The sequence below is a fragment of the Phaethon aethereus genome (genome assembly GCF_964289735.1).
Source record: "Phaethon aethereus genome assembly, chromosome: 1".
Lineage (NCBI taxonomy): Eukaryota > Metazoa > Chordata > Aves > Phaethontiformes > Phaethontidae > Phaethon > Phaethon aethereus.
In genome coordinates, this window is record NC_138575.1 from 98,268,739 (window position 1) to 98,296,038 (window position 27,300).

At 42.7% G+C, this 27,300-nt stretch overlaps 1 protein-coding gene across 1 annotated transcript in view; it reads left to right on the forward strand.

The window, feature by feature from the left end:
* The first annotated feature begins 10,964 nt into the window (after nucleotides 1-10,964).
* BBX (BBX high mobility group box domain containing) overlaps nucleotides 10,965-27,300 on the forward strand; it is a 59,039-nt gene continuing 42,703 nt past the window's right edge. Inside the window, exons 1-4 of the mRNA XM_082003297.1 lie at nucleotides 10,965-11,135; nucleotides 13,297-13,539; nucleotides 19,717-19,915; nucleotides 25,955-26,022. Of these exons, the coding sequence (XP_081859423.1) occupies nucleotides 10,974-11,135; nucleotides 13,297-13,539; nucleotides 19,717-19,915; nucleotides 25,955-26,022 (672 nt within the window). The 5' untranslated portion in view covers nucleotides 10,965-10,973. The remainder of the gene's footprint in view (nucleotides 11,136-13,296; nucleotides 13,540-19,716; nucleotides 19,916-25,954; nucleotides 26,023-27,300) is intronic.

Genomic DNA, 27,300 nt, shown 5'->3' on the forward strand with positions numbered 1-27,300 from the left:
TTTTGCAGAAGACGCTAGGACACAATCAACAAGAGGTGAAAAGGAGAACTGAACAATTTTCCCATTCAGCCAGGCTCACCCTGCGATGTCTGCTGCAGGAACATCTCCTCTTTTGTGCTGCTCCACGCTGTGCAAAAGCACTTGGCTGTGTTTCTGCTGCCTACTAATCAAAGATAAAAATGACGCTTTGGGAGTGGCATGTAAAAAAGATTGATGTTTTGGGGTGGTTTTTTTTTCCTTCCCCCACCCCCAATCAGAGAGTCTCATCCTCTGAAGGCTGTGAGCAGAACTCCATCCTTCTTGGTCACATAAAATTTCAATTTGATTTGAGTTCTTACCCAACAGGCCCTTCAGTGAGGAAGCTGTTGCTGAACTGCAGATGATGGGATGAGCTGATGGGTGTACCCATGCACTGAAATTTATTAAGTGTTTCCTGTGGCCATCTTACCTGTGATCTCACTGGCTCTAAAGCTCTTTATGCTGAGATTAACTGTTTAGTGACTTGCAAAAGTGAGAGGTAGCCCCCGGTGATCCCGTGAACAAATCACAAAGACTTTAATTTTAGGATGATACTAAAATAACGGCAAAACACAGGAATGACAGCTGTATTTTTAGAAAAGCTGCTTTTTGTGCAGGCTCAGGTAGTTCCAATGACACAGCAGCAAAAAGCAAAATTTTCAGGGTGTGTACGTGAACGCTGTCTCAGTTCTGGACCCTTGTTTTCATCGCTGTCAGGCAACTATCCTCTCTGTCAAAATTTCTCCCCTGTTTTAACTTGCTAAAAGTCAGTGGTTTTTTGGCTTGTGGCGTTGCTATGGTCTGTGATGCTCTGCAGACAAGCACTCGTCTCCTGTCTGAGGTGGGTGCGTTTCACAGTCTACTCTCTGTTCCTGGAGGAGAAGCGTGCTATTGATAAATTGCTCTGGCGTCAGCAGAGGCCTTTTGTGGTGCGTGTTGTCATCATCCCCCTCTCCGTGGGAGGAAGCATTGCAAAGTAGGTTGGGCTCTGCCTCCTCTGTGTTTTGAATTTCAGGCATTTATTCTGCTCACCTTCCCAGGTTTGTGGGCGCGCTCTCCTCTTGCGACAGCCGGTGCAGGAGCAAAAAGAAACGCTGCTTCGGAGCAAAAGGATGCCCAAGCTTTCTAGCTGGGTGGGTGACATCTCCTTCACCTAGGAGCAGGGCCGGGTGTAGTGGCGCAGGTATCCCAGCGTATCCATCCCCGGGGTGACTGTCCTCGGCCACGTGCGCGGGAGGCCTGGCGCCGCTCCCCGCTGCTTGGCTCGCTTGCGTTGGCACTGCACAGAGCATCCAGTGAGGGACACCCCTGCCCGCTCTCCGGGAGCTCCAGGCAAAGGAAGCCGCTAGGCTAATCCAGGTGGATTTTCCCAGGGGACGCACATGGCTGTGGGCAAGACCTGCTGTGGCGGTCGCTTGGCACATGGGGTGGTTAGTGCCTGGTGTCCTCACCCTAACCAATGCTTGTCGTCTTCTGTGCTTTATGACCCAGACATTTTGGCTAGCAGAGTGTGTCTGTCACTGGAGTCTCGTTAATGTTTCGATGAAGTAAGTGTAGCTGTGGCCAGTGACTCGCTAGGTTTCTTGTTTCGCTGTTTCTGCCTCTTCAGCTGCTGAAGGCTGAAGTGAATCCTGCAATAGCAAATGTCCTGCTCTAGCTTAAATTCAAGGCAAATAAAGGCCCGTTTTTGTTAAGACCTGAGTCTTCAGACGACTGCTTTTTTTCAAGTGACTCTGGAAGAAAGCCACACAATCTGAAAGAAAACAAAGTTAATGCAAAAGGGTTATGGCAGGTTACTTCAGACTGTTTAAATTGTGGAGGCTCCTGTTTGGAAATACTAATGCGTTTGCATAGAGATGTTAGTGATTTAAGCCCCAAACTTATTTCTGCGAGGCGAGCTCTTCCATCGAAGACGGGCGCGCTGCAGCACCGGGGAGGCGAGCGGCTTTCCCCTCGGCAGCACGAGCGAGCCACCTTGCAGGGACAATTGCGGGCAAATCGTTTGGGTGTGTGGGCTGGTCTTTTATTTCCATGGCACGTGCTGCTTGTCGTTGGGGTTTTAAGTTTACTTTTAAAAGGGCAAGCCTTAGGTGCAAGCTGCCGTTCCCCGCCCCCCCCAGCCCCGCCCCAGCTGCCAGTTTGGAACCCCCGGGGCTGGGGCCAGTTTGGAACCCCCAGGGCTGGGGCCAGTTTGGAAGTAAACACCTCCAACCCCTTCGCCTGCTGCCCAGGCGCAGCTTCTGCTCCGTGTCCTCCCTCTCCTCCAGCACCGAGCTCGCGGGGAGCCGTCTCCGAGAAAGCATCGAGCACCTCGTTGGCTTTCCTCTGGGCCCACGAAGGTCTCCTGCGAGGGCATCGCTCAGCCGAGCTGCCAAATGCCAGCGTGGCTTCTCCTCTTCCCCACAGCAGGTATTTACTGCCATTTGCCTCTTCCCATAGCGCTGGGTGGTGGCTTGATATGACTGGAGAGTTGGCACGTGGATGCTGGAGCCCTAAAGCAGCCAGCATGCGCACCCCCTCGCCCGCAGGTTCGGTGCGGTGGGAGTGGTGCCTGGCCGGCCAGCGGGACCCGTCCCCCGCTGCACCCCAGCAGCTGCGCCAGCCGCCGGCACGCACCCGTACCTTCTCGCTGTGCCCGGGAGCGCTGCCCACCCCAGGGGCAGCCACCCGGGAGGTTGCCTTGCCCTGGGCTGCCCCGCAGCCCTTGCCTGCCTGCGCCGCCCTGGCTGCCTGACCGTGGCACAGCCGCCGGCTCCAGCCCCCGGGACGCTCCTTTTCAGCCCCCGTTATGCTGCGCGGGTACCAGCGCCGTGATTTTTTAAAAATTAGTAATTAGTGTTTGAAGCCCTGACTGTTCTCAGAGATTAGATTTATTTAGGATAAAGCATAGTAGAAAAGAAAAGCTTTACCATTTCCTAAACCTTTACTCACTTCATAGAAGTTGTTTTTGTAGGTCTGGGAGCCAATTCCCACAAGCCTGGTAGTTGGTACCTTCCAGCACTGATAACTTAATATAAACGTACTGATTTGGTTTTACCCAATAAAAGTCTGACATTCAGACTGAGGAAAAAACATCCAAATTGGAGGAAAACCAAAATAATGAAAGACTTTAGAGAACTGGGGGGGTTGTCATTTTTATAAAGATTGTCCAAAGTCCCATCTGACCGTCCGACTTGCATTCTCTGCATTTTGAGTACATTTTGAAATACTTTATAATTTACTTACATGTTTGAAATATCACACACCACTTGATTTTCATAATTAGGTTAATTTTTTTTTTTTTTAACATTTAGCGGATGGGGTGAGGGGGTCGACACATGACAACTTGGGCAGTTTGCTCAGCAGTGCCGTTGCCCTGCATGCTGCAGCCCCGGGGGTCCCGGGGCGCCGGGTGACCCCGGCAGCCATTTCCCACTGCCTGCAAGGGAACGCTCTCGGGGCTTGGCCTCCGTTCTCCTTCCGTCAGCAGAGGCCACCCCCTTGTGCTCTGCGTTGTGGATGTGGAAAATAGAGTCTGTTTGCTGATGTCTTACATGTATTCAAAGCCTGTTATTTTGTCTTTGTCAAGCAAAATGATTCTAGTTTATTTTTCTTTGCCTTTTTTCTTCATTCTTTTTTCTTCGCCCTTTTTTATTCCCCCGTCTTTCCCTGTCTTTTTGCTGTTTGTTCTCTTGGGGGGTTTTTTGAGTGTATTTTGTAGACTACAACTACCAAGCTATAGTTTAACAAGTAGTTTGCCCTACTGACAGTAAGCACTTGCTGGCAGCCTAACCATGGTACACTCTTAACTTGGTTTTCCAGTAGCTAATGTAGCACTCCCAAGTTTGGGTTACATACTGAATTTCAGGCTGAGTGTAGGTTGAAATACTCACTTGGCCAAGCAAGGTCCAGTCACCTGCATTTGTTCTCTGTCAGGGGCATAAGGAAAACCCACTAGTCAAGATTTATGCTAAGTTTTGTCTTTTTAATTTCCTAATCAGTTTACTCATGCACTGTAGTGATGGGATCCAGTTCCTAAGTGTGTATTTTGAGGGCAATGTTGTAGTAGGCAGGGTTTGCCTTTCTTTCATTTATTTTAATGAGGACTCCCTACGACGTAAAATATATTTCATTGTATTGCTTCATGTTTTCCTCTATAAATGAAGAGGAAAAAAAGATAACTAGAAAGAAAAACAAACAAGAAATTGTCATTTAAACTCAGCCATCATTAAAAGACTTTGCAGTAGATTACATATCTCCTCATGACTTTTCAAGCTTTATTTTTTTTATATTATGCTTAAGTCTCATGGAAAGATTCATGTTCATTTAGTATCTTTCAAAACACAGATGCCTGAAATGGTGACCCAAGCACGTCTGGGCAGAATATTCCTTGCACAGGATAGGCAAGTTTTTTCTATTTATTGAATGCGTGAGGTTTTTCTTCAGTGTGAAGCTTTCTTGTGCCATCCTGTGCACTTGCTGTCTGTGTGGTTTCAATTTTAAAAGCAGATTTGGAGAGAGCTAGCATTTGAAGTGCCCTTACAACCATTCTGACTAATAACTCTGAAGAATTAACCGTGACAGTATTAACCAAAAGCAAAACTAAATGATATGCACGTAAAAAAGGCAAGTGAACGCTAGTAGCAAATTTCCCCCCCCTTCTTTTTTTTAATCATCTTGTTATCACGCTAATGGTGAGTACAGTTGTTCAATGTAAAGTGCTTCTTGTACTTAGACAAAACATGGTTGATTTCTTTGCATTAAAATAATGCAAAGAACATCTTCGTTTTTGTGCATGTGTGAATGAGCAGAGAAAGAGTAGAGCTGAAGTTTTAAAATTTATTGATTTTTGGTTTAAATTTCTTTTATTCCTCTTTGGTAGGCATGAAAGACTCACTTAAAAAAAAACGAAAATTTTAAAAAGTTCTGTTGACATTCTTTTTATGATCTTGATGTTTAATTTTATATATTAGAGAATAAAGCAAGCAAGCAACGTAAATCTGAGTTTAAGAGAATAAGGAATAGTTTAAAAACATTTATGAAGATGGAAGAACGTGTCATTAAAAACTAAGTAACACTTGTTGCTGTGCTGCTAAGCATTTCGTGTGGTGACAGCCTATCCCAAACGTCTGCTAGCAAACAGGACTCCATTGAGTCTCAGCATGTCCCCCATTAAACCATCACATCTCCGAAAGTTAGAAAGCTCATTAATGGCTTTCCGCTGTGAAACAATAAAGAATACGTTCACTGACTGGTCAGTAGTTAGTGCCAACTAGTTTTTGTCCTTCATTATAGAAATATTCTGGTTCAGTTATTCCAGAGCTAAAAGAAATATTTTTTTTTTAAAAACCCTGTGTATTCATGTAGGTGTGTTTTACTGCCAGCAATCTCCTTTTGCTTTTATTCAAAACTTCAAATACCTCTTCAGCCCACTAGACCTGTGAGAACATGAGCTCATTTCCCATTCTCCTGCTTCTTTGTTGAAACAGCTCAGGTCACTGACTCAGTAGCCCCCAAAACACCAAGCCATTAGTGTCATCGTTCGGTCCTCTTTTCTCTCTTTGGCATTTGTTTTTATAAAGTAGGGGAGAATTTAGATAGTGTAAAACAAAGCAGAAAGTGTGGAAAATACACTTGAAATTTCCCTTTGCTGCTTTGGACCAGTAATCTGCATGGAGTCAGCTGAGGCCCCAGCTGGACTCCAGGAAATGCGGTTTTAAGGTAACAGGAAAACAGAAATTAATTTCCACTGTCCTCATGGAAATAAGATGAATGTTGCAGAAGCTCAGACATTCTTCCACAGAGAACCTTCCAACAGGGACTACACCGTAGTCAGAAATCTCTGGGTTTCTGCTTTTGCAGGTCTTGGGTTTCCTTCTAGCCTGAATTACAACATGCGCCCTGCAGCACTTGATTACTTTTAAAGACCTTTGTAAGGATTTTGGCGTTTGTGGACGAAGTTTGGGGAACACCTGGTGAGTGCATCTTGTTTAGCACAAACGCTAGCAGCACTCTCGGTGACAGATAACCGTGGGGAGAGATAGTCCCAAAATTAGGACTGCAGAAGTTGGTCACCTGTCTATACCACGTTTTGTAAACAACAGAGGAAGACAGGAGGAAGACAAAATTTAATCTCAGTGAAGGTAATCAAACACTTATTAATGAACACTTAAAAAATGAAGACTTGCATAGAGTTGTATAATTGAAATAGAAACGTATGCCATAAAAAGTTAAACAATCATTCTTCCTTCACGCTTCCCCCCCACACCATCTAGCTTTTTCTTAAGGAATCTTAATTTTTTTTTCTCTGAAGCCCTGTCAGGTATACATATTTATAAGACATCCAAAAAACCTGTGATTCTTTGATTAGTGTTTCCAGGACCAGAAAGGAAATAATACAGCCAGCTTACACCAAAAAAAAATGAAAAAGGAAAAAAAATTGTTACCTGTTTTTATCAGTATAATATCTCTGTAACATTTGATGTGTATCTGCAGTAAAGGTAGGTGTAGAACATCGCCCTGAAGGTATCTCTTGCTGTCAGTGGATCGTGAATGTCAGCCTTGACAGGTGTCCTCTGGTGGTGTTATAAAGCATATGTGGCTTATTTTTAAGCAAAGCTGTCCATACTTTTGTCTTGTCTTGTTGGAATATTCTTACTTTCTCCCTAGTGTTTGTCACTTTTTTGTCATCCTTGAGCTAAGAAATATCTTGTAAAATCTTGTGATGTGGTTTTAATTGTTTTTCCTCTTGCTAACTTCTAAAAGCCATTATATTTGCCTTAAAAGATACATTATACTTTTACTGATACTGTAGAAGAAATTACTTTTTGTGTGTGTGATATGTTTCATAAATTCCAGTTACTGCAAACTTTGCACTTTGGGTGTTGTGTATCTTCTATACTTTTAAGCCCCACAAACTGCCCGTGACTTGTTCTGTGACTTTCTATGGAACTATTTAATTGCCACGCTTCAGTTCTTGTAGGGTCCAAGTCCACCTCTCTTTTCAAAAGCTGGCTGGTAGGGATGCTTGCCAGCACTTGGGGATCCCTGAGAGGGAGAGAAGGAGCTGGTATTTTTGCTTGCTTCTGTCTGCCAGCTTCCCATCTCCCATACAAAACAAGCAACTAACATGCTATTGATGATGTGTTGAGGGGAAAAAAATCAGATAAAAAAATGGAATCTGAAGAGTCCACTAAATGGATTCTGTTCATGTTTTGCAATTCAACAAATAAATAATGCCAGTAAAACTTGCACTGTCATTTATTCATATGTGCATTCACTTGACCATGGAAGTGTCTTGTCTAAGTAGTTACGCTATGTCATGCCAAAATCATCCATACAAAAAAATGAATGAAAGTGTTCATGTTAGCTGTGTTTTGCATTTGACTGGATTTTTTTATTTTATGGAACAGCTTCTCTCATATAATTGTATGTGAATAGATCAACAGTTATGACAGAATTGTCCATGAAGTGTGGGGGTAGTAATATGGAAGATGAAGCAATCCGAAGGCAAACAAGTTCATTACACTATGGCAGCATCCTTTTTTTAAGAGGAGAAGTCCCATGCGGTGTAATAGAGAATTAGAACATTTTTCATTATGCTAATCGATTTGACTGAGATAGGTATCAGCAAGAAGTGAACACCAAAAAAGTCTCTGAAATACAGGTCAAAACTTACGAGAACTTGAATAAGCAAAAGTGAGGAAAAGGATTTGGAAACACCAAAGTATTAAAAAATAGGGGCGGAAATAGTTTATCTGTTCATGTTATGAATGATCCCCTATTTCATTGGAAAGAAGGGAGGACATAGAGAATAGAGAAAATAGTTTGACATACTTAAGGGGTGGGGGGCTTCCAGGCCGTGCTGTAAAAGTGAAGTTTGAAGGCAGTCTGTCACCTCAACCCTTCCATCAGTGGGGTTAAATCAGGAGGACTTTTGTTGTTGACTGTTGCAGAGATCCACTCTGAAGTAGAAGCAAAGAGCAACTGTGTGTCTTTCTCTAGTAAGTGGTGCCTCTTTAACAGCCAGGACCTGACTTACTCTGTGTCTTGGATCTCCTAAATGCTTGTTCAGCTCACAGGGGAACGACCCATCTTGCTGAAGAACCTCTTCATAGTAGAAATGCTGCTTCAGGGTGACGACTAGGGGAAAATGGGTCACAACTTAAGAAAACAATACCTAGCCTTCACGCAAAGAAAATAAAAGTTGTTTGTGAGCTGGGTGGTAGTAGAGAGACCTAATGTACTGAGAGGCCCTTTGGGATTTGCAAGGTGACCGGTGGCAAGGGTCTGTGCTGCCTTGCTCAGCACAGAGCACAGGCAGGGCCTCAGGGGTGAGGGAGAACACATGTAAAATACACTGTGGGATCACATCAGTCCTGTGAAGTTTTCTCATGCTCACCTTTCCAAGGGCAGCAGGCAGTGAGGCGCCAGCTAAAGGTGATGCTGTTGTTGAAATAGCGCTGAGACTTCAGCTGAGCTTTGTAAAGCAGGATCATGGAGCACTCTTCAAACATCTGTTTAGTTTCACGCTAACAAGGTAGAAGGCTACCAGTAATACTCATCTTACTTAGGACTGACTGCAGGCAGAAACCATAGGATTAGCTCACCTAGATAAGTCAGTGGTAAGGGCTGGAGTAGCTGACTCCCCGTCGTACTTGTAGGACATCTATCGTGCTCAGAAGTAGACCACATACTTTATTGACTACGGTAATAGGCAGATCTCTGTCATTTAACAAACACCGAGACTTAACGAATCTCTAATACCCGCAGGAGCTGAAGTTCCTGCTTGAACAGTAACTCAGCTCCTTTGTCGATTTGTGTCCGAAAATACCCCAAACAAAAGAAACGGTGCTTCAGCGCTTTAGGAGGAGAGACAGATGGGGAGCACGGTGCAGTGTGGTACATGGCAGATGTCACTGTGGGACAGAAACAATGTCAAACTTGCATTTTATGATACTGGATTGCAGCTTGATTTTCCACACTTTAACGTTCTTGTAAAGTCGAAGTTGTTTGTTTCTGTGTAGTTGGATCCACTTTGCAAATCACGGACAAATATGTAGGTGAAATGGTGCATGATTATGTGCCACATAATACTTCCTGAAAAGGCAGGAGTTGGTTACAGAAAATGAACAGAGGAGCAGGTGCTGTGGAATCAAAGTTTAAATGGAGTCCCAGTAGAAGAAGTGTGATGGGGACAGCAAAGCATGGAGCTTAATGGCAAGCTGCTATGAAGTTACAGGGCATCCTTAACTGCTGGGGGCCGGGTGCTGCTGACGAGCAGGGAGGAACTAACAAAATCTAAATATGCATCCAGGAAAATGCCACTTTAAAATGTAGGTTAAAATTTCTGAACCTGCTTCCTTCATGGTTCAGATTTTTCCTCCAGCAAGCAGTGTCTAAAGGTCCTTCAGCTTTCTCTTCTGTTGGAGACTGCCAGGGAAGCAGCTGCTTACACATATTTCTGGTGCAAACAAGGGCATAGTCCCAAAATGCCAGCGAGTTAACCAACAAGAAACACAATGGAAGAGATCAGCTAAAAGCAGAATTAGTGGTTGCTAAATGGGTGGGGTATGTAGGAATGTGACCGGAGCTGTATGGGCTGTAGCTGCTGAGTGAGAAGGTTCTGGTGGGGCATTCACCCTGACAGTGGCACCAGGGCTTGGGCAACCGGTGTATAAGTGCAAGTGTCACAGCTCTCTCTTCTGCAGCTGTAGGCTGAAAACATTAGTACTGTAGCAGGCATCCTGCAGAAAGCAGCATCCTAAAATGGGATGCGGCCTTGCAGTTAAAAAGCTCGACCTCGTTTCATGCCCCTCTCCTGAGAGTCAACAACAGAGCTTCTGCTAGCTTCATGTGCAGCACCAGGACTTAGCCCAGCTTCTTTATCCTGCTGGCAAGAAGTGCCTCTGAAACTTCATCAATTTTTGTCAGCTGCCTAACCACTCTCCAGTTTCAGTTTGATGTTTGTGTTGTGTTCTTGGAAAGCCAGCCATGCTTCTGTCAGGATTATCCATTGACATTACACAGTGTAAACAGAAGGCTACCAGGGACCGGACTGTGTGCCGGCAGTGCTTGCTTTGTGTGGGCTTCAATACTTGGATGTGATGTGCTGGTTTTATTTATTTATCTATTTATTTGCCACTTACTTGGGTAGCAGATCTTTAAACCATCCCTTAAATTGGTAGTTAGCATGCATTAAGCATTTATTTTTACTGAGACGTCATTCTGAGGTATTCTTTAGATGAGGGGACACACACAAGGTAGGTGTGTAAGTATTACTTAGCTTCTGCATGCACTTGGTTCAGCAGACGGTTTGTTTTCTTTGCTGCGCAGGGGCTCTTGTGGATGAGCACTTTGGAGTAACTACTTCTGGTTGCTTGTTTCAAATTCATGTATTAAAATTCATTTCTCTTAAACAGGGATTCGGATTTCCCTATTGTACCTTTTAATGGCACTTGGGAAATCCTAGCTCATAGTGTCATGGGGTTCTTCATCAGCATTGCTATATGTAAGCACATGATAACAGATCAGTGGCTAGCGATATGTTCCACTGCTAAAAAGAGGGATATCCTGATATTTTCAGTGGCAAAATATGAAAAACTACAGCGGACACAGGTGTGGAAGAGCTGTGGAGTCTCTCATTCACTTGACCGGTGAAGTGTGAGGACTTTTCTGCTGTCCTTCAGACAGGAGCACATTTGAGAACTGGACTGGCTGGTGTCCTTATTTTGTGCTATTAAATTGTATACTGCCAGTTAATCTGGGCATTAGGTGGAAATGTTAAGATTGGAAAAGATACTCTATGCTGTTGTTGGTAATTGGAATAAAACTCTATTACCTTTCCAGAAAACTTCTGAGAGTCTTGCATTAGTGCCCCATGTATTTGCCACTGGTTTAAGCATCTATGTGACAGTCACCTGTGCTTAAGGGTTTGTTGTGAACTCACAACTCTTTTTGCATGACAGGTCACAGTAATGAAAGGCAGTAGTAGGAATAAGGATCATTCGACAGAAGGAGAAGGAACTGGGAAGCGACCAAAAAGAAAGTGTCTTCAGTGGCATCCCCTGCTTGCCAAGAAGCTCCTTGACTTCTCTGAAGAGGAAGAGGAAGAAGAGGAAGAGGAGGATATTGATAAGGTAGACTTCATTGGATGATTTGACTGTAGAAGGTTAATGGTGGGTCAGATTCTCCCTAGCTGTGTTTTTGTTTTGTTTGCTTCTTGCTGGTCTCTTTTGTGAACAAACTCAGCCAATTAAAAGAAGTGATGCTCTGCCCGTGAACCTATGAAGGTAAATAGCAAATAACACAAAAAAAGTGAGTTGTCAACCACAGTTTTAAAATCTCGGATAAAACTCTGGTTTTTAGAGTTAAACTGTAAGAGTTTAAACAAGGTTGTTTTGATAACGTTACACATGTTGGTCTTGATTGCTCACGGTGGGATTTTGACATGGGTTTTTTAGTTGTTCTTTTAGACATGAAGTTAGCCTGTGATTAACAGCTGCTTCTGGTGGCTTTGAGGACATACCAAGATAATACTTTTATTTTTTAAAAAATTTAAAAAATACAAAGATTAAAGAGAAAAAGAAGAAAAAATCTGTCAACAATTTTTACTATCTTTGTATGTGAAATTCAACTTATCCTCCAGAATACTGAGAGTGGAATAATCTCTTTCTCATTTGACGCTTAGTATTTTGGTATTGTTCAGTGATGCTGGGCTTGCCCTTTTTCATAAGGATCCTACAATATAGCACCTCACAAATGTACAGTTAGACTCATCCTCCGTAACAAGAAGGGGGAATGGGAGGTGATGGGGTTTGGAGATGTGATGTTTCCATCATGTGGATAATGTTCATATCTGCATCTCCTTGATGCTTTGCTAAGGCAGGAAGGAAGAGGTCAGTGCTGAGGAGACTGCCTTGAGCCACATAATGATAAGGAAGGGTGACCTTGACAAGGATGAGGAGCAACAAGGAGGAGCCTGATGCTCTGACAGTGCTTTCTATTGACCTTACAGGTCACTTGCTGCAGTATGGCATAAAACAGCCGTGTTCCGGTGTCATGGTTTAGCCCCAGCCGGCAACTAAGCACCACCTAGCTGCTCGCTCACTCCCCCATGGGGGCATGGAGGAGAGAATCGGAAGAGTAAAAGTGAAAAAAAGTCACGGTTTGAGATAAAGGCAGTTTAATTGGTAAAGCAAAAGTCACGCACACAAGCAAAGCAAAACAAAATCATTCACTACTCCCCATCAGCAGGCAGGTGTTCAGCCATCCTCAGGGAAGCAGGGCTCTATCACACATAATGGTTTCTTGGGAAGACAGATGCCATAACTGCAAATGTCCCCTCACCCCTTCCTTCTTCTTCGTCCCAGCTTTATGTACTGAGCGTGACGTCATATGGTATGAAATATCTCTTTGGCCAGCCTGGGTCAGCTGTCCTGGCTGTGTACCCTCCCAGCTTCCCATGCACCCCCAGCCTTCTTGCTAGCAGGCCAGCACGAGAAGCTGGACTGTCCTTGACTACTTAGCAACAACCCAAAACATCAGCACGTTATCAACACTTCCTCATCCCAAATCCATAACACAGCCCCACACCAGCATCTGTGAAGAAAACTAACTCTATCCCAGCTGAAGGGATAGTGCAGTTAGGTAGGAGATGGTTTTCCGTCTTGTACAGTAATAGGTTTCATTCAGTCAGAACTAGTCCTCTGGGGTATGTCCCTTGCAGGAACAATAGGCTGGTCTGTGAGCATAGAGAGTACATTTTGGCAGTGTATTCTGTTGAGATTAGCTCTCTGGCTCTGACTGGGCAGCTGTGCAGTGGCTTCACTGCAGCACAGCTCACAGGCTGAGTAATGAACGGCAGGAGTTAGGGGAACAACTGTTACCAATGCACGTCCCTTCCTATGCATTTTGTAGTTGCAAACACGAGTGATTGTGGTCCAAGGTAGCTCTGCTGACCTCATCCCACTGAGACGATTTCTAGGTTGTAGGAAGGGTGTAGGAAGGATCTCCTCCCTCCAGCCCTTTTAGGACTCTTACTAGAGAATGGTCCTCAGCTTAGAAATCTGCTCCACTTCAAAATCAGAGTTTATGTCTTGCACATCAGTGAACCTTGGACTGTCAGGTGAGGAGGTTTGATGTAGAACTCCAGGTCTTCTAGACGGAACAGTTGGCCTTTGGAGGCATCTGTGTGTATCTGTGTGCATCTCCCTTGTTCACACAGCATGCACAGGCTCTCAGGCTCCATGAGAAGCCTGGATAACTGAGTTTACATACCTTCCCTTTTGGTTCTGCTAGGTGCCACTCCTTGGCGCTGACGGGTTAGAGCAGGATGCTGATGAAACTGAAGATGACGAGTCCTCAGAGCAACGAGCCCGCCGACCAATGAATGCATTTCTCTTGTTCTGCAAACGCCATCGCTCTCTCGTGCGAAAAGAACACCCTCGCCTCGATAATCGTGGCGCAACCAAAATCTTGGCAGATTGGTGGGCTGTTCTAGATCCAAAAGAAAAGCAGAAATACACTGACATGGCCAAGGAGGTATGTTCTGTCTGAATGAGGGGTATAAAGGGAGTTCATTACGTATTTGTCTGTCTTCTGTTTGTCTGTGGGGTCTTCTTTTCTGCGAGTTCCTCAGCTTCTCCAGTGGGATTATGGTGCCCAGAGCAGCTGCTGTTCTTGCTTTGATTCACTTGGTCCTTTGGAGCAGAATGAAAAGAAATTGGTCTGTGTATGCAAACTAACCTGGCTCTAGTAGTCATTGGTACAAATATATGCGCTTTGTGATAGGTATCACCTGATGATTCCCGCACTACATGCATTAACATGTGGATAGTGTGTGGATAGTGGCCATTAAAAAAAAAACCATGGAGTTCAGTGTCAGCTGACTAGTGGTACTTGGCTCAAGCTGTGTATTTGCTATTGGTAATTCTGGTTGCTATTATAATACAGGTGGATCAAGCCAAAAGCATGGTCAACAAATGTAGTCCCTCTTTACCTTTGATGCTAAAGAATTTAAAAATTATTTAGTGTTTCATCAAGTACTCTCCCTATGTATTGTTAACCAGTTTCTGCTGGAGCAACCTTTGGTGAGACAGAGTCTAATACCCAAATCAGAGAGCAATACATAATGAGTCCTTTAACTGGGAGCAAGGAAAAGAGATTTATCCCCATATTTCACAAAGTATCTTTGCATCAACTTAAAATCTAAACGAGACTTTTTAAGCAATAGCTTGCTTGGTAAGCTGGCCCTGAGGAGGCTGCGGATTATCAATAGTGGAGTGAGAGAGACACAGCCAGTTACTTAGGCTGATAACATCACCCCAAAACAGATTTGCAGGTAACCATTTAATTCAATCTGAGGAAAAACAATAGAGGGACAGTGAGGAGGAAGAAAATCTCTCATTTGTCGAGTAATGCTAGTGCACTACAAGAAGTACAGATAGCTGTGAAATGACTAGGGAAGCTATTATCTGTACCTGCCCTGTCACCCGAAGTTGTGTGCTAGTGTTAACACAGATGTATACGGTCTGGCTGTTCAGTGGTTTGTGTAAGCATGGAAAGGTCCACAGGAAAAACAAAGTGTTCTGCATGGCAGGTCCTTTCTGAAGCAGGGTCTGTGGTACTTCTGTAGTTCCCCATCTGTGACACAGTGTTGAAATACTTGAGTCTCAGCTTTGTCCAACCGTTCCTGATTTGTTCTGCATTCCCACTATAAATTAGCAATGCTTCTTGAAATGTATAGGAAAAGGGCTATTAGGAGGTCCAGTACAGATACAAAGGAAGGAAAGATGAAAATGAAGAAATAATTTTTGAAAGAAATAAACCTGATGTGACTGTTTTTCTTAGCCTTTTGTCTTGCTGAAGGAAACTCATTCATTAAGAAGGAAAATAATTGCAGAACTGTTGGAAGAAGTGACAGATCTGAAACTATTAATCATATTGTTACAGAAATCTTTGTTCCTGTAGTGATTTATTTATTTTTCTTGGCATGAAGAACAAATTGCATATGCAACGTCAAAGCAAAACAATAAATCTAAGTAGTTTACATCATTACAATTAGTCCCAAGAATGCGTAGAAGAGAGATAATGTATAATTTTTATTTTTTAAACAATTGTATGTTACAATGATAATTAGCAGCTATAATGTGCTATTGAATATATTTGGGCTCTCTTCACCAACAGACCTATTCTGTGTGTGTGGATCGGTTGTTTTGTTTTAGCACTCGCTTTTGTAGTTAGGCTTACTGCTGAGACTGTCAAAAAGATGTTAATGTCAACTCTAGTGCGAACCATTTATTGATGTGTGGTTTTTTTTTCCTAAGGAGAGCTCATTTAAAAGTCAAGAAGGTGAACGCCTTTGGAGGGACATAAAATTACCATTGTGCCAATAATCTTCTGTTTGAGTACCTGTATGTATAAACTTGTCAAGGTTTAAAATACAGTGGATGAGCTTCTGTTACTTAAATGTAGCTTTTCAGTGCCCTTTGACTTCCAGTTTTCACTGCATAGCCTCTGGCTGCTGCCCTGGCGGGGCACACACCTCCCAAAGGACCCTGTGTCATATCTGCTACCCCCACAACATGTCTTGTGTACCCTGAGCATCTGAATCACTCTTCTAGAGATACAAATGGGCCTGACAGAAGTGGTCCCTACTGCAGTGGCTACAACCCCTGCTGTTTTGCAGTCTTGAGAATGTTTTTACTACTTGAAGACAGAGTTTACAAAACCTCTTGGCTCAGATCAAGCTTGAAGCCCATTTCAGTTTCTCAACTGCTTAGTACCAGCGACTGATACTACCTCAGCAGCGTGCAAATCTAGGCATTGGCATATTTACTTACATGTATCTAGCTATATGCAAGGTGTAGGATTTGGGAAGACAGTGAGGCACCCAAACATTTTGCAAAGTGGCATTATGAGTTTCTGTTGGGTTGGACATCTATCTGTGATCCCCACTGAGAGGATAATCAGGTCTGTGGTTCATTTAGGCACTTTTGGAAAATCCTATTGTGTACCTTTCTGTACCTTGGGGTACCTTAATTTCCTAGAAAAACTGTCCCCATGATCTCTCTGTTTTCAGTCTTGTGGTTTATGGTCTCCTGTAGCAACACCTGCCCCAGAGACCTCATGCTGTGTCAGCTTTTGCTGGTGTTTTCTTTAGGAGCAGGCTTTCTATTTGTATCCTACAGGTTTTGTAGATCAACTTAAGTTTGAAAGTTTCATTCTAGAGGATTTAAGCTCAGTAGCTGATAAATACTCCCAAGTGGAACCACAAGTGTTCCTGCTGTTTGTTAGCTTTTCCCTTCACTGAGGGGAAAGTGAGTTCTGGCCACTGATAAATATGCTCCCGTGTTTTTAGTTACTACAATAATAGGTGTAGTGTTCTTCTGTTAACTCTTACAGAGCTTCCTGGGAATATTCAGCTGCCTTGGAAAATATCCAGTGAGATTATTATTGTTCAAGCCCTACTTCCCTTGCTAGAAAACACTTCATTTTTTAATAGTTTTTTTTAATAGGCAAGATCCAGACAGTCAGGATTGATTCTTGCAGGGAGCAGCCTGATAAACCTGGGCTGCTGCCGTTCAGTGGCAGAGCTGAGCACTTCTCCCCGTAACTGCTAGGCCAGTGGTTTTGCAGGTACAGGCAGCCTGACTGGGAGCTTGCTGTCCCTGCCATGCCACTGCTTTGGCAGCCCCATCGGGGTAGGAGAGGATAAATGTTCTGGCTTCCCAGCTGGAGTCTGGCAGGTTCACTGGGTGACGTATGGACGGTAACGTGTAATGTGAACCCTGCGTCCCTCAGGAGTGAAAACCGGAGTGTAGTATTTTCTGGGGATTTTTTTGTTGCTGTTGTTAAATCTCCAGGATTCATGTGACATTTAATAGCCAGTTGGTGGGATTTAAGCATACATTTAAAGCTAAGCACGTGCTAACTGCTACCCTGAGATGTGGCTGGAATCCACTTGTGAGCTCCTGTTCACCCCACACTGGAAAAAGCAAATCTTTTTTTTATTTGGTGATGAAAGTAACTCAGGGAGCTGCACTGAGGCGAGCGCCTTTTTTAACCTCGGCTCTGAAGTGGCACCAGTCCCACCGCAGAATGCATCCTTCCCCAGGCTTTCACAAAACAGAAATGATACATCAGACTGATCCCACAAACATCTCCTGAGCTTTTTTTATCTTACCTGAGACTTTGGGACATGACCCTGCCAGGCCATCTCTGCCACTCACATGTGGGAACCAAGGTGATATCTTTGCATTACAGGTTAAGGACTTAGCCTCTTAACCTGTTTTTTTTTTTTCCCCCAAGTGACTTTAGAGACATCCTTAGACTGGTTATGTTAAGCTGGTTTACTGCACAGTTGGTCAAATGGGGGAAACCAGTAAGCTCCACTATTGCCCTTGGCATTTTCTCATTACTGTGTAGCTTATTTAAGTTATCTTCTTATGACCTGGCAAGCATAATCTATCATTTCACTTTAGGCCTTGGTCTAGTAGTCACAAAAATCAATACTGAAAGTCTTTCTGAGATTTGTATCAGACCCCTGTATGCATTTTTAAAAACTACTTCTTGCCCCTTGTTGAACTTACTACATTTTCTTTTTTATCTTGAGTTTTGAGACTGTGAAAGGGGCTGATGAGTTGTCCTCCCTCAGTTTGCTCCCTCCCCTTCAGAGAGTGCAGTTAATGTTCACTTCTTGGCTTTGCAGAGGAAAAAATCCATTAATACACCACCTCACTTGAATTGCTCTTGTTGGAAACTGATTAAAAGCTTACTGCTGCCTTGTCTCGCAAATGGCATACGTTCAGTTCTCATTTGATGGGCAGCTTGTCTGCTTGTCAAATTACTCCACAGAATAATTCAATTACTCAAAGCAGCAGTGCTGATACGAAGAGCTTATGTACCTCACTGCTAGCGATTCTGTGCTTTTTACTCTGCAGGCAGGAAACATGATCTGTGAGTGGGCTGTGGCTTTAACAATGGAAGGCAAAGCTGCTTCTCTCTGTATTTCCTTTCTGCCTCTTCCCTTACCCTCCTGCCCTTCCCTTCTCTCCACCAGGCTGTTTTTGTGGTGTACTGAGCTCCCAAACCAAACCGAGGGACAGGGAAAATGGGCGAGGTGAGAAGTGTCGCAGTCCTTAGTTTGCAGATTTAATATATACACCCTATTCAGAAAATACAGTGTGTATGTGGGTCACCAGTCCCTGCAGATTTTTATTATTTATAGCCATTTCTATAAATACAGGACTTCACACAGGCGGTTCACAGAGTGCTGTGCTTCTTGTAAACTGAATTGTTTTTATGCTTGCTATAGTCTGGAGGTAGCAAGTGCCAGCTGATAGGTTAAGATGGAAATGAAAGTAAGCAATACACGTGATGGTGATCCTGCCATAAGGCATGCTGTTTACTGATCTGGGAAAACACTGCCGTGACTCTTATCAGAGGGTTTTCAGTGCTATTTCTGTATTTGATACCCAAGGGATCTTTTTTCCCTCCGCTACCTGTGTTTCTCTGCAGGCATGTGCATGAAACATAGGTGCTTCTCTCTGCCGTGACCAGGTCTGATGACAGCCGGGTGGGTGGGAACATGTGTAATCACAGAAGAAACTTCCTGCAGCTGCCCAGCCATGTGCTTCATGCTTTTCTGGCCGTTCGCTGCCATCGAGAGCTACCTGGTGCATGAGGAGGTAGTGGGTTCCTTCTCCCTGCAGTCAGCACTGGTACTTACTGGGTAGGCTCCCCGAGCAGCCAGTGCTGTACGCCCCTATCAGTTGTTAGGCAAACATTTGCAGCTGGAATGCATGGCATGTTCCTCTGATTCTCCCGTTCTCCACCTTGCACAGCAACACATTTAAAATACTGAAATGTGCTCTTTTGATTTCCGTTAACATTCAAAAATCTTGGTTTTGGTCTGGTCAGCAAGATACGTGGAAAACGTCTCTGTTGCATTTTGTGTATTAAAAAGGTCCCCATCCTTTCCCCTACCCCCCAAACTGTGTAGGATCCAGACCTTTTCCCTCACCCCCCCATCTGTACTCTGTTTGTTTGTTGTTTGTTTTGCTGCCTCATACCAAGAATATAGCAAACAACTGAGATGTGTGCTCAAGGCCAAAGAAAGGTCCCAGTTTATTTTTTGTAGCCATGCAGCATGGTACATTTTGGAAGGAATACTGTGATGATATATCAGAAGTTACTGAAAATGAGATGATACTGGTAGTGATTTATTTTTGGTGCATGGTTTGAGAAAGCATATACTCAAATATTCTAAAATACAGAACTATTACAGAAAAATGAGTGCAAGGTAAGGAGCATCATGCTGCATTTCTTGCTAAATGTATGTTTTCATTTCATTCAAACTAGAAAGTAAATAAAGACTGTACCTGCAAAAGAATTCAAATAGCTGTCTCTATTTCCCAGACTGAGCATACAAGCACTGGGGAGCAGTTTGCAGGATCAGAACTTCAGCCTGCTCTGGGTAACAAACCCTCAGGAGAGGAAAGAGAAACTCCACTTTTTTAAATACAGCTATACTTACCTTAATATTTCTTCTTAATAGATTGTGTTGCCGGTCAGACTCTTAAGCATGTGATTAAACTGTTAAAAAAATAAAGATATTTAAGGATTATTTACTGTATTAAATCCTCTTACATGCAGTGCACTCTGTTGCCCTGTGTATAGTATAATGTCATGACTGGTAATTTTCCTTTTCCCTTCTAGTACAAGGATGCATTTATGAAGGCGAATCCGGGGTACAAGTGGTGCCCCACAACGAACAAACCTGTAAAAACCCAGGCCTCCACTGTTACAAGCAGGAAAAAGCTATGGGCCTTTGCATCAGACGCTGCAAAGGACTTACCAAGCCCGAAGAAAGTAACGAAAAGTGAAGAAATGCCACAGCTTAACTTCGGGATGGCAGGTGAAATTTCCATCCATGTTACTCAGATGTAGCATCCTCTTTTTGTTTGAGGATGTGGTGTTGAAATCAAACTGTGATACCAGTTTTCTTTACTGCCCATGGTGCTGTAGTGCAAATAACTTTCATGTCCCAAATTAGGTTGCCAAGACTCTGCATAACAACGTTCTAGAGTTTTCCTTAGTGCATGATTGGTTTCAAGAGTCAAGTACAGTTATGTGGCATCATAACCCATACCCCACTTGGGGTCCAGATTTGATTGTTTTTTAATTCCAGCTTATTTACTGTTTGATATTTTCATTTTCTAGTCAAAAAGGAAAGTGCTGACTGTGTGCATTCTTTTTCTCTTTCATAGAGTGTTGTACTATGTTCAGTAATTTGCTGTTTACAAAAATAATTTGTGGGTGTCTATGAAGTTGGAGGTGTTAAGGTTCTTGTGGGTGAATGTACTGCTGGAGCTAACTTTTTTATTTGAATCAAGAAAAGAGTAGTTTAATTTCAGTTAAAACATGCACTTTTGCTTTTGCCCATTATACCTCGGAAGAGTGGATTCTAACCTTTTAAACATTTAAAAAAAAAAAAAAAATCAAGTCTGTGAGTAAGTGTAGGTGGAGTGCCTGAACTGGTGAAAGGCAGATAATCTCGCACTGTTATCCACAAATAGCAGAACTGTTGCAGTCATGACCTTGAAATACAGAGACATTAATGTTAAATACTGGCAGCTTAAGAACCTAACAGTCAAGGTAGAAAATAATTTTTCCCTCACTACCCCTTTTTTTTTTCTTTTTCTCTTTTGCAGTTTAAAGTTTCTTAATTTTATAAATACTGATGTTGAAACTCTGTCCTGTCCTACCTAGTTCATGACAATTGTGTGGCAGGTAGGACTTTCCTGCTTAGAGGAAAGTCATGAGCTATCCATGAGCTGGATAATGGAAAATGATTTTATGGAACAAGTGTAATGGGATAAAAAGGCATGTATACCTTTTTGCAAGTATAGTGGTATGAAAATTTCTGTAATGAAACTCCTGGCTATGAAAGAACTGTGAAATGCAATCAAAATATTGTGCTACATAGTTACAATATATGGGAGACCACTTCTAAAAATTGCAGGCCCATTCATCCCATTCTGCTTTTGCTGTCAGAAGAGTAACTTCTATGCTCCTATCCATCACAGAATGGTAGGGGTTGGAAAGGACCTCTGAAGATCATCTGGTCCAACCCCCCTGCCAAGGGAGGATCACCCAGGGGAGGTTGCACAGGAACATGTCCAGTCAGGTTTGAAGGTCTCCAGAGAAGGAGACTCACAACCTCTCTGGGCAGCCTGTTCCAGTACTCCGTCACCCTCACAGTAAAGACGTTTTTCCCCATGCTGAGGTGGAACTTCCTGTGCTGCAAAACAAGTAATAGGCTTTAGTATACCTGTCTGCCATTCCCCTCCCACCCCAGCTCCTTCTGGGTTATCCAAATGTGGAGCTTCTGAGTACAGAGAGGTCTTGAATCAACACCTGTCAGAGCAGAAGACAGATAACTTAAGAATTAATTAGAAACTAATCTTAATCCATTGTCTTACCTATAGAGCCATTCATTTCTCAAGAACGCCATTTTGTGCTACATGGGATTTAAACTTTTTTTTTTTAACTGCAGACTGAGTCAATGAGCATAGTAATTCATAGGGGTCTCATTTCAGCCCTCATGCCAATGAAAGCTGGCTAATTCGTGAGTATAACAATACCTTATAAAATAACAACAGCTTCTGACAGAGATGTTAGCAGCATCCAATTTGTGAAAAGTCTGCCATGCCAAATGGATTACTGTTTTGTCAACTCTATACCAGTTCATGCTAAGTATGTTTTGTTGCATTCTTCTCTCCTTGACTTCATGTGATAGTTCAATTCAATTCTGACTCTTCTATCCAGCACAACCTCTTTTAAAATCCAGGCCGTATACTAGCTGATGAACTAAAAAGTAGCTGAACCTCCTCAGAAACACTTTCACCTTTGAAATGCCACTGTCTGTCTTGCATCTTCAAGGCACATAGTTTCCTTAGGACAGGGATTACATGATTCCAGAATCATTCCAGGAAATCTGTTTTACTTGTTGACATTTGTTAATCCTGTCTTGACTGCTTTTTACGCATTACACTTCATCTTGGAAAATGTAATATGTAGAGAGTAAGATCTTCTTTTCTTTTTGTAAGTCCCGCACAGGCCATATCTCTCCTTTATTTCTGGCATTCGAACAACAACCATCCCACTTTCAAACCTCTCGTGTTGACCTATCATTGTGTCAAGAACCTGAGGTGTGGCACCAGCACTGGGCTTCGGACCTGCAGACCCACTAGTGGTGTCCTTGCTCACCCAGCCTGGAAGTTGTAATTGAGCATGTTTTTCTCATGACATGGCTCACCTGTGATCTGTTGTAAGGCAAAGACAACTGCTGTTTGCAGGTGAACGTGACCATTGCAGCATCTACCCTCACAACTACAGACCTAAGTGAGCAACAGCTTTGCTGTACAAATGTGCAAGATTCCCAATACTTTCACATTTCTGCATCAGAAGAAAACCGTCTGAGCTAAAAAGCTTTTTAGTGAAGCAAAGAGCGGAAAAAATCCGCTTCCTAGAGTAGGCAATGTAGACAGAGATGCAGTTTTTGGTTTTTAGAGAGAAGCTTAATTCTGCACCCAGGTAAAAGTTAGTTGAAACTGGTATCTTCTGGCCTTCTTTCTGCTTAGGTCTTTCTCAGTTCGTTCTTTCCTCTGAAAAACAGTGATGATGAACAAGCCAGCCTGCTGAGTTTCTAACCAGACCAATACTAACAAAGCATGTCATTCCCAAATAGTGATATGGTTTTAAGTTTCATCAATGTTAAAAGCTGTAGAGAAATTAATGACTCACCTCCCATTCTGCAAGTCAAATGTGTGTGCTGTTTTCTCACTACTGTTGATTTAACTGTGAATTGCTTTAAGATAGCACTTAAAATTCTTAATTTTTTATACCAATAAGTTCTTAGTGCCATAAGAGAAACGTTGTTGTGCTGAGAAGGCACTATAAACATATGGCAGTGTTTGCATATGTACATTTTGTTTTCCCTTAGATTAAGTTATTTTGTAATTTGAAACCTTAATGGAAGGATTTTTGGTTTTGTCATGATCAGACATCCAAGTGCCAGCCCTCTGCTACAGCTGCAGCATAAGTATTCAAGTTGTTTAAGCACCAAATTAAATTTTCACTTTCCACTTAGCTGTCATTTTTTTCCTTCCTCTTAATTTTTATGTTTAAATAAACAGTTTAAGTATTTGCTTACTTCGGGGAAAAAACAGTCTTATCCTTGTCCTGTTATGATAAGCTACTTATTTGAAGGGCAGAAAGCTGAGATGACCAAGAAGATACTTAGAAGAGGGAGAAGAATTTGAGAGCCATAAGCTGGGTGCTCTCCAGTTGGCCAAAACTGAGGAGGGGGAAGATGACCCCCACATAACTAAAGCGAAGCATAAGAGAGCAGCTGGGAGCATCAGTGTGATGTGGGCATGAGAAAGTACTGTACTGCAGTGTGTCAGGCAACGTGTTTTCAGGAACTGCAGAGAAGAGTTAATGCCATTGAACATTGCACAGCTGACCTGATGTGGTTGCCCTGCTGATCAGTCATGTACAAGAAAGATGAACTCCACCTGGAATAACTGGAGAGGAGAGCTACAGGGATCACTGGGACCGTAGGAGATGAAGGTGCTTGATGACATGAAGAGATCTTGATTTGCTTAGGCTAGGAAAGCAAGTGGAAGAAGAGTAGGGTGACTCCTGTAAATGCAGAAGAAGGAAATACCATGTAGGGAGAACAGTTATTTAATCTTAAAGATGCGGGCACCAGAAAAAATGTGTACCACCTGTCCCTGAGTACATTTAAGCTGAAAACTGGAAGAAAGCTCTTAATACTTAGAAGATTTGGATTCTGCAGCAGCCTTCCAATGGGAATAAAGAAAGTAGACAGCAACCAGTCAAGCCCTTACTGCTTAATATGGAGCTCAAGAAGTTTATGATGGACGTGGAGGTCTCTTCCCATCTCTCCATCCTCCAAAACTGCCTCCTGAGGCATTATCTTTCGAGATACATGTTCACTTTTCACTTCTTAATTGTTCTGATGTCCTCATGTTTGAAGGACTGAACTGTTTCTGATCAAGTGTTTTGATGGTAAAAAGTGCTGTGCTGAGAGGATCACTTCATTTCTGAATTGTGCTGAGATACTTCCTGGCCCTTCCTGTTTTCTATCTCCATTTCTTCAATGACTTCTTGTTACTGGATCCTACACTTCTGATAGTGCCTTGTCTCTCTGTAGAAACTTAATATCTTTTGTTCCCTTTTTTATTTAAAAGTAAAAAGTTAAAAAAAAAAAAAACTACAAAAAAACACACACACCTGCTACCTGTTTTACTATGGTAAAGGAAAAAATTTGATTCCAGCTGAACATTGGGTTTGAAGCCAGGAGCTATTTAGACTGTGTTCTTAAGATAACGAGCCACTCTTCTATCCTTGAGATAGTGGGTGAGCCTGGTTTATTCACATTGCTTTCCTCTGCTTCTATTTACTGTGGTTTTAAGAGAGTATTGAAAAAACTTACCCTGTGAATGTCAGTGCGAGATGCTGAGGGAGAACACTTGGCAGTATCTGTGGTATTGAATTAAACAGCACCAGTCAGTATTCCTGTGAACCGGACCTTGATCATCTGTAGCACAAAATTGTCTGGAGGTTTACAGAGGTTTGGCCCATGTCAGCTGAAAAGCTCAACAAATTCTTCGTCACTGCTTGTGAGTGGGAATGGGCCAGGGGATTTCCCAGTGGGCATTTTGGATGCAGCTATTTTGCATCCAAATTTTACATAACAAAATGCAACCAAATGGACAAGGGCGATTGTGCCAGTTGGCCTCCATTCCTAGGAATGGTCCTGAGCATGTTGTAATTTATTGTTGTAGAGAGAGTTTTGCTATAGTTTAGTGAAAGGAAATTGAAAAATGGGAGTACACACTTAGTGAAACCCCGGGAAAGTTACTTATCTTTGGTGTCTCATCATTACTGAAGCTCGGCAATACAGCAAGGGTAATGCTTCCCTTTCTCTCACGTTGTGGCTGTTGTGTGAGACATTTAGGCCACAGACTGTCTCCCTGCCTCTGTGTGACACTCTGTTAAATCGGACGCCTGCATTGCTCCCAAGGCATTCCCTCCAAATCAGACAATTAGTCTTCATAATGATGAAGAGCAACCACTCTTCTGAGTGGAAGAGCCACTCCATGAGTAATGCAGTGCCAGTGATCATTGCTTTCACTTCTTGTTGTTGTTTTTTGAACTCCTAAGGTGTGGGAAGGCTGGAGGCGAGAAACTGTCAGCATCGAATACTTGGAGAAAGAACATTTATATCTCCATTTCACTTTGCTCAATTATATATTGTATTGGCAGGGCAACAAGTAGGCAGGCAGCTTGCCTGGCCAGTGCCTGTGCTGTTCTGGCACAGAGGATCAAGCGCTTCATGCTTCAGAGATGTCAGGCTGGCACTTTTCACCACTAAATGCAGCTCTAAATTAAAGCTAAATGAAACTAGAAATTTTGCTTCAGAGCTTGATCATGTCCTTTTGTTCCATCCTTTTACTTGTTCAGTGGCTAAGGAAGGCAACCACTCCCTCAGTAGGAGCATCCATTGAGTTATAAATATGTGCAATATTAGAGCATCTTTGTGTATATTTATGTATGAGATCATTACAGTTGCTGTTTTAAAGATACCCGTCTCTGTAGTACATAAAACCTTTAGCAGTAAAATTGTAAATCCACGCAATGGGGTGTTAAGCACACAAATCCAATTAAATCCTTCAAACAGCTTTGAAAGCCTCTCCCAGAGGGTACAGAAATGGTTATTTGTGATTCTCTTGAACTGCCTTTTATGGCAGCCTGCTTAGAGTGTCTGTGACAAGTAGTCTTCTGGGGGTTTAACGCTGCAAATGGTAGGTTCTTAAAACAAGCCAATGAATAAACTTAAGTCTTGATTTTACTCTTTTAACAGATCCTACACAAATGGGAGGCCTGAGTATGCTGCTTCTAGCAGGGGAACATGCCCTGACTGCACAAGAGGTAAGGAATTCTTTCCTCTCCTTTACCGCAAGCCCTTGGTTTAAAGAGACCTCTGAAGAGGAGTATTTGGCCAGTGGGAAATAAAATTTAAGATACATCTTGGGTAACCTCAGTTGGGACTGAAGTGTGAGCTCTGTGATACAAGTCTTGTATCCCAACCATGAACACAGAGGTTGGGCCCAGTTTTTATATCAGTTCAATATTAACTCTGCTGGCTGAATATTTGATCAGACCAGGCAAGTCTGCTCATGAGAGGATGTTGTCACAGGTAGAAAGGTTGAAATATAGTGACTGTATTAACACATAGGTTTGCACTCTCTTTTGGGCAAGGATTTCATGTGCCTGTGCAGTGCTTCACACAACTGTGGCCTTGGCACTAATAGCAAAATAAATACCTAATAATTTCCATACAGTCAGTGTCGTTATATATGCATTCTGAAACCATGCAAGTGTTAACAGGTAATCCAAGTATTGCAGTCTACTCCTATTCACTAAATCTTTAGGTCTAAAAAGAAATCTGTAGTTCAGTTGCCATCGCAAACATTTTGTTCTTGTGAAGGAGTCTAGTGCATAAAAGTGTTCCTGCGTATCTCCAGTAGTGCAGAAACCTCTGGTCTGATTATTATTTATGATCTTATTTTTTGAGCCATCTTTGAAAATTGTTCAAAAGGTGGCTTGTATGTTAGGTAGTCACTGCCATAAAACTCTAGGAAAGAAGAGCTGTGGAAGTGAGGAGGATTTCTTCTTTTCATTTTTTTGTTGTTTCTGGGAGGAAAAGCAGTAATTAACTATATATATGTGATACTCCCAAATGCAAAATATGTAGTGCATTTGAGATTAATTGCTTCGGTACTGCCAAGACTGAACCAAGTCTCCTCAATGCTTTGCACATCAGTTTGAGCGGTGGAAGTCTTTGTGCAGATGTGGGTACTGGCTTTCTGTGCTGCAGTATGAAAAAAGAAACACCAGGTTAAGCTTGGGAGAGAAGTGAAAAGAAATTGATGATTTTGTGCTAAAATGAGAATGTCCTGTAGTTTTCAAACTTTGACTCTCTCGGCTTGGAGTTTAAAAACTGTTTTTACTGTGCTGTTATGTTTTAAATGAGAGGGAAGGTGTAGTGGAGTTAGATACTCAATTCCATTAAGAACAGTCTTTGCTATGACCTTGTGAGTTTAGCTTTCTTGGTTTTACATGAAAAGTGCCTCAAGTAGTACGATTTCAGATGGCAATGAAGGAATAAAATCTATGTGTGAAGATCATCATTTAGAGACGAATCAG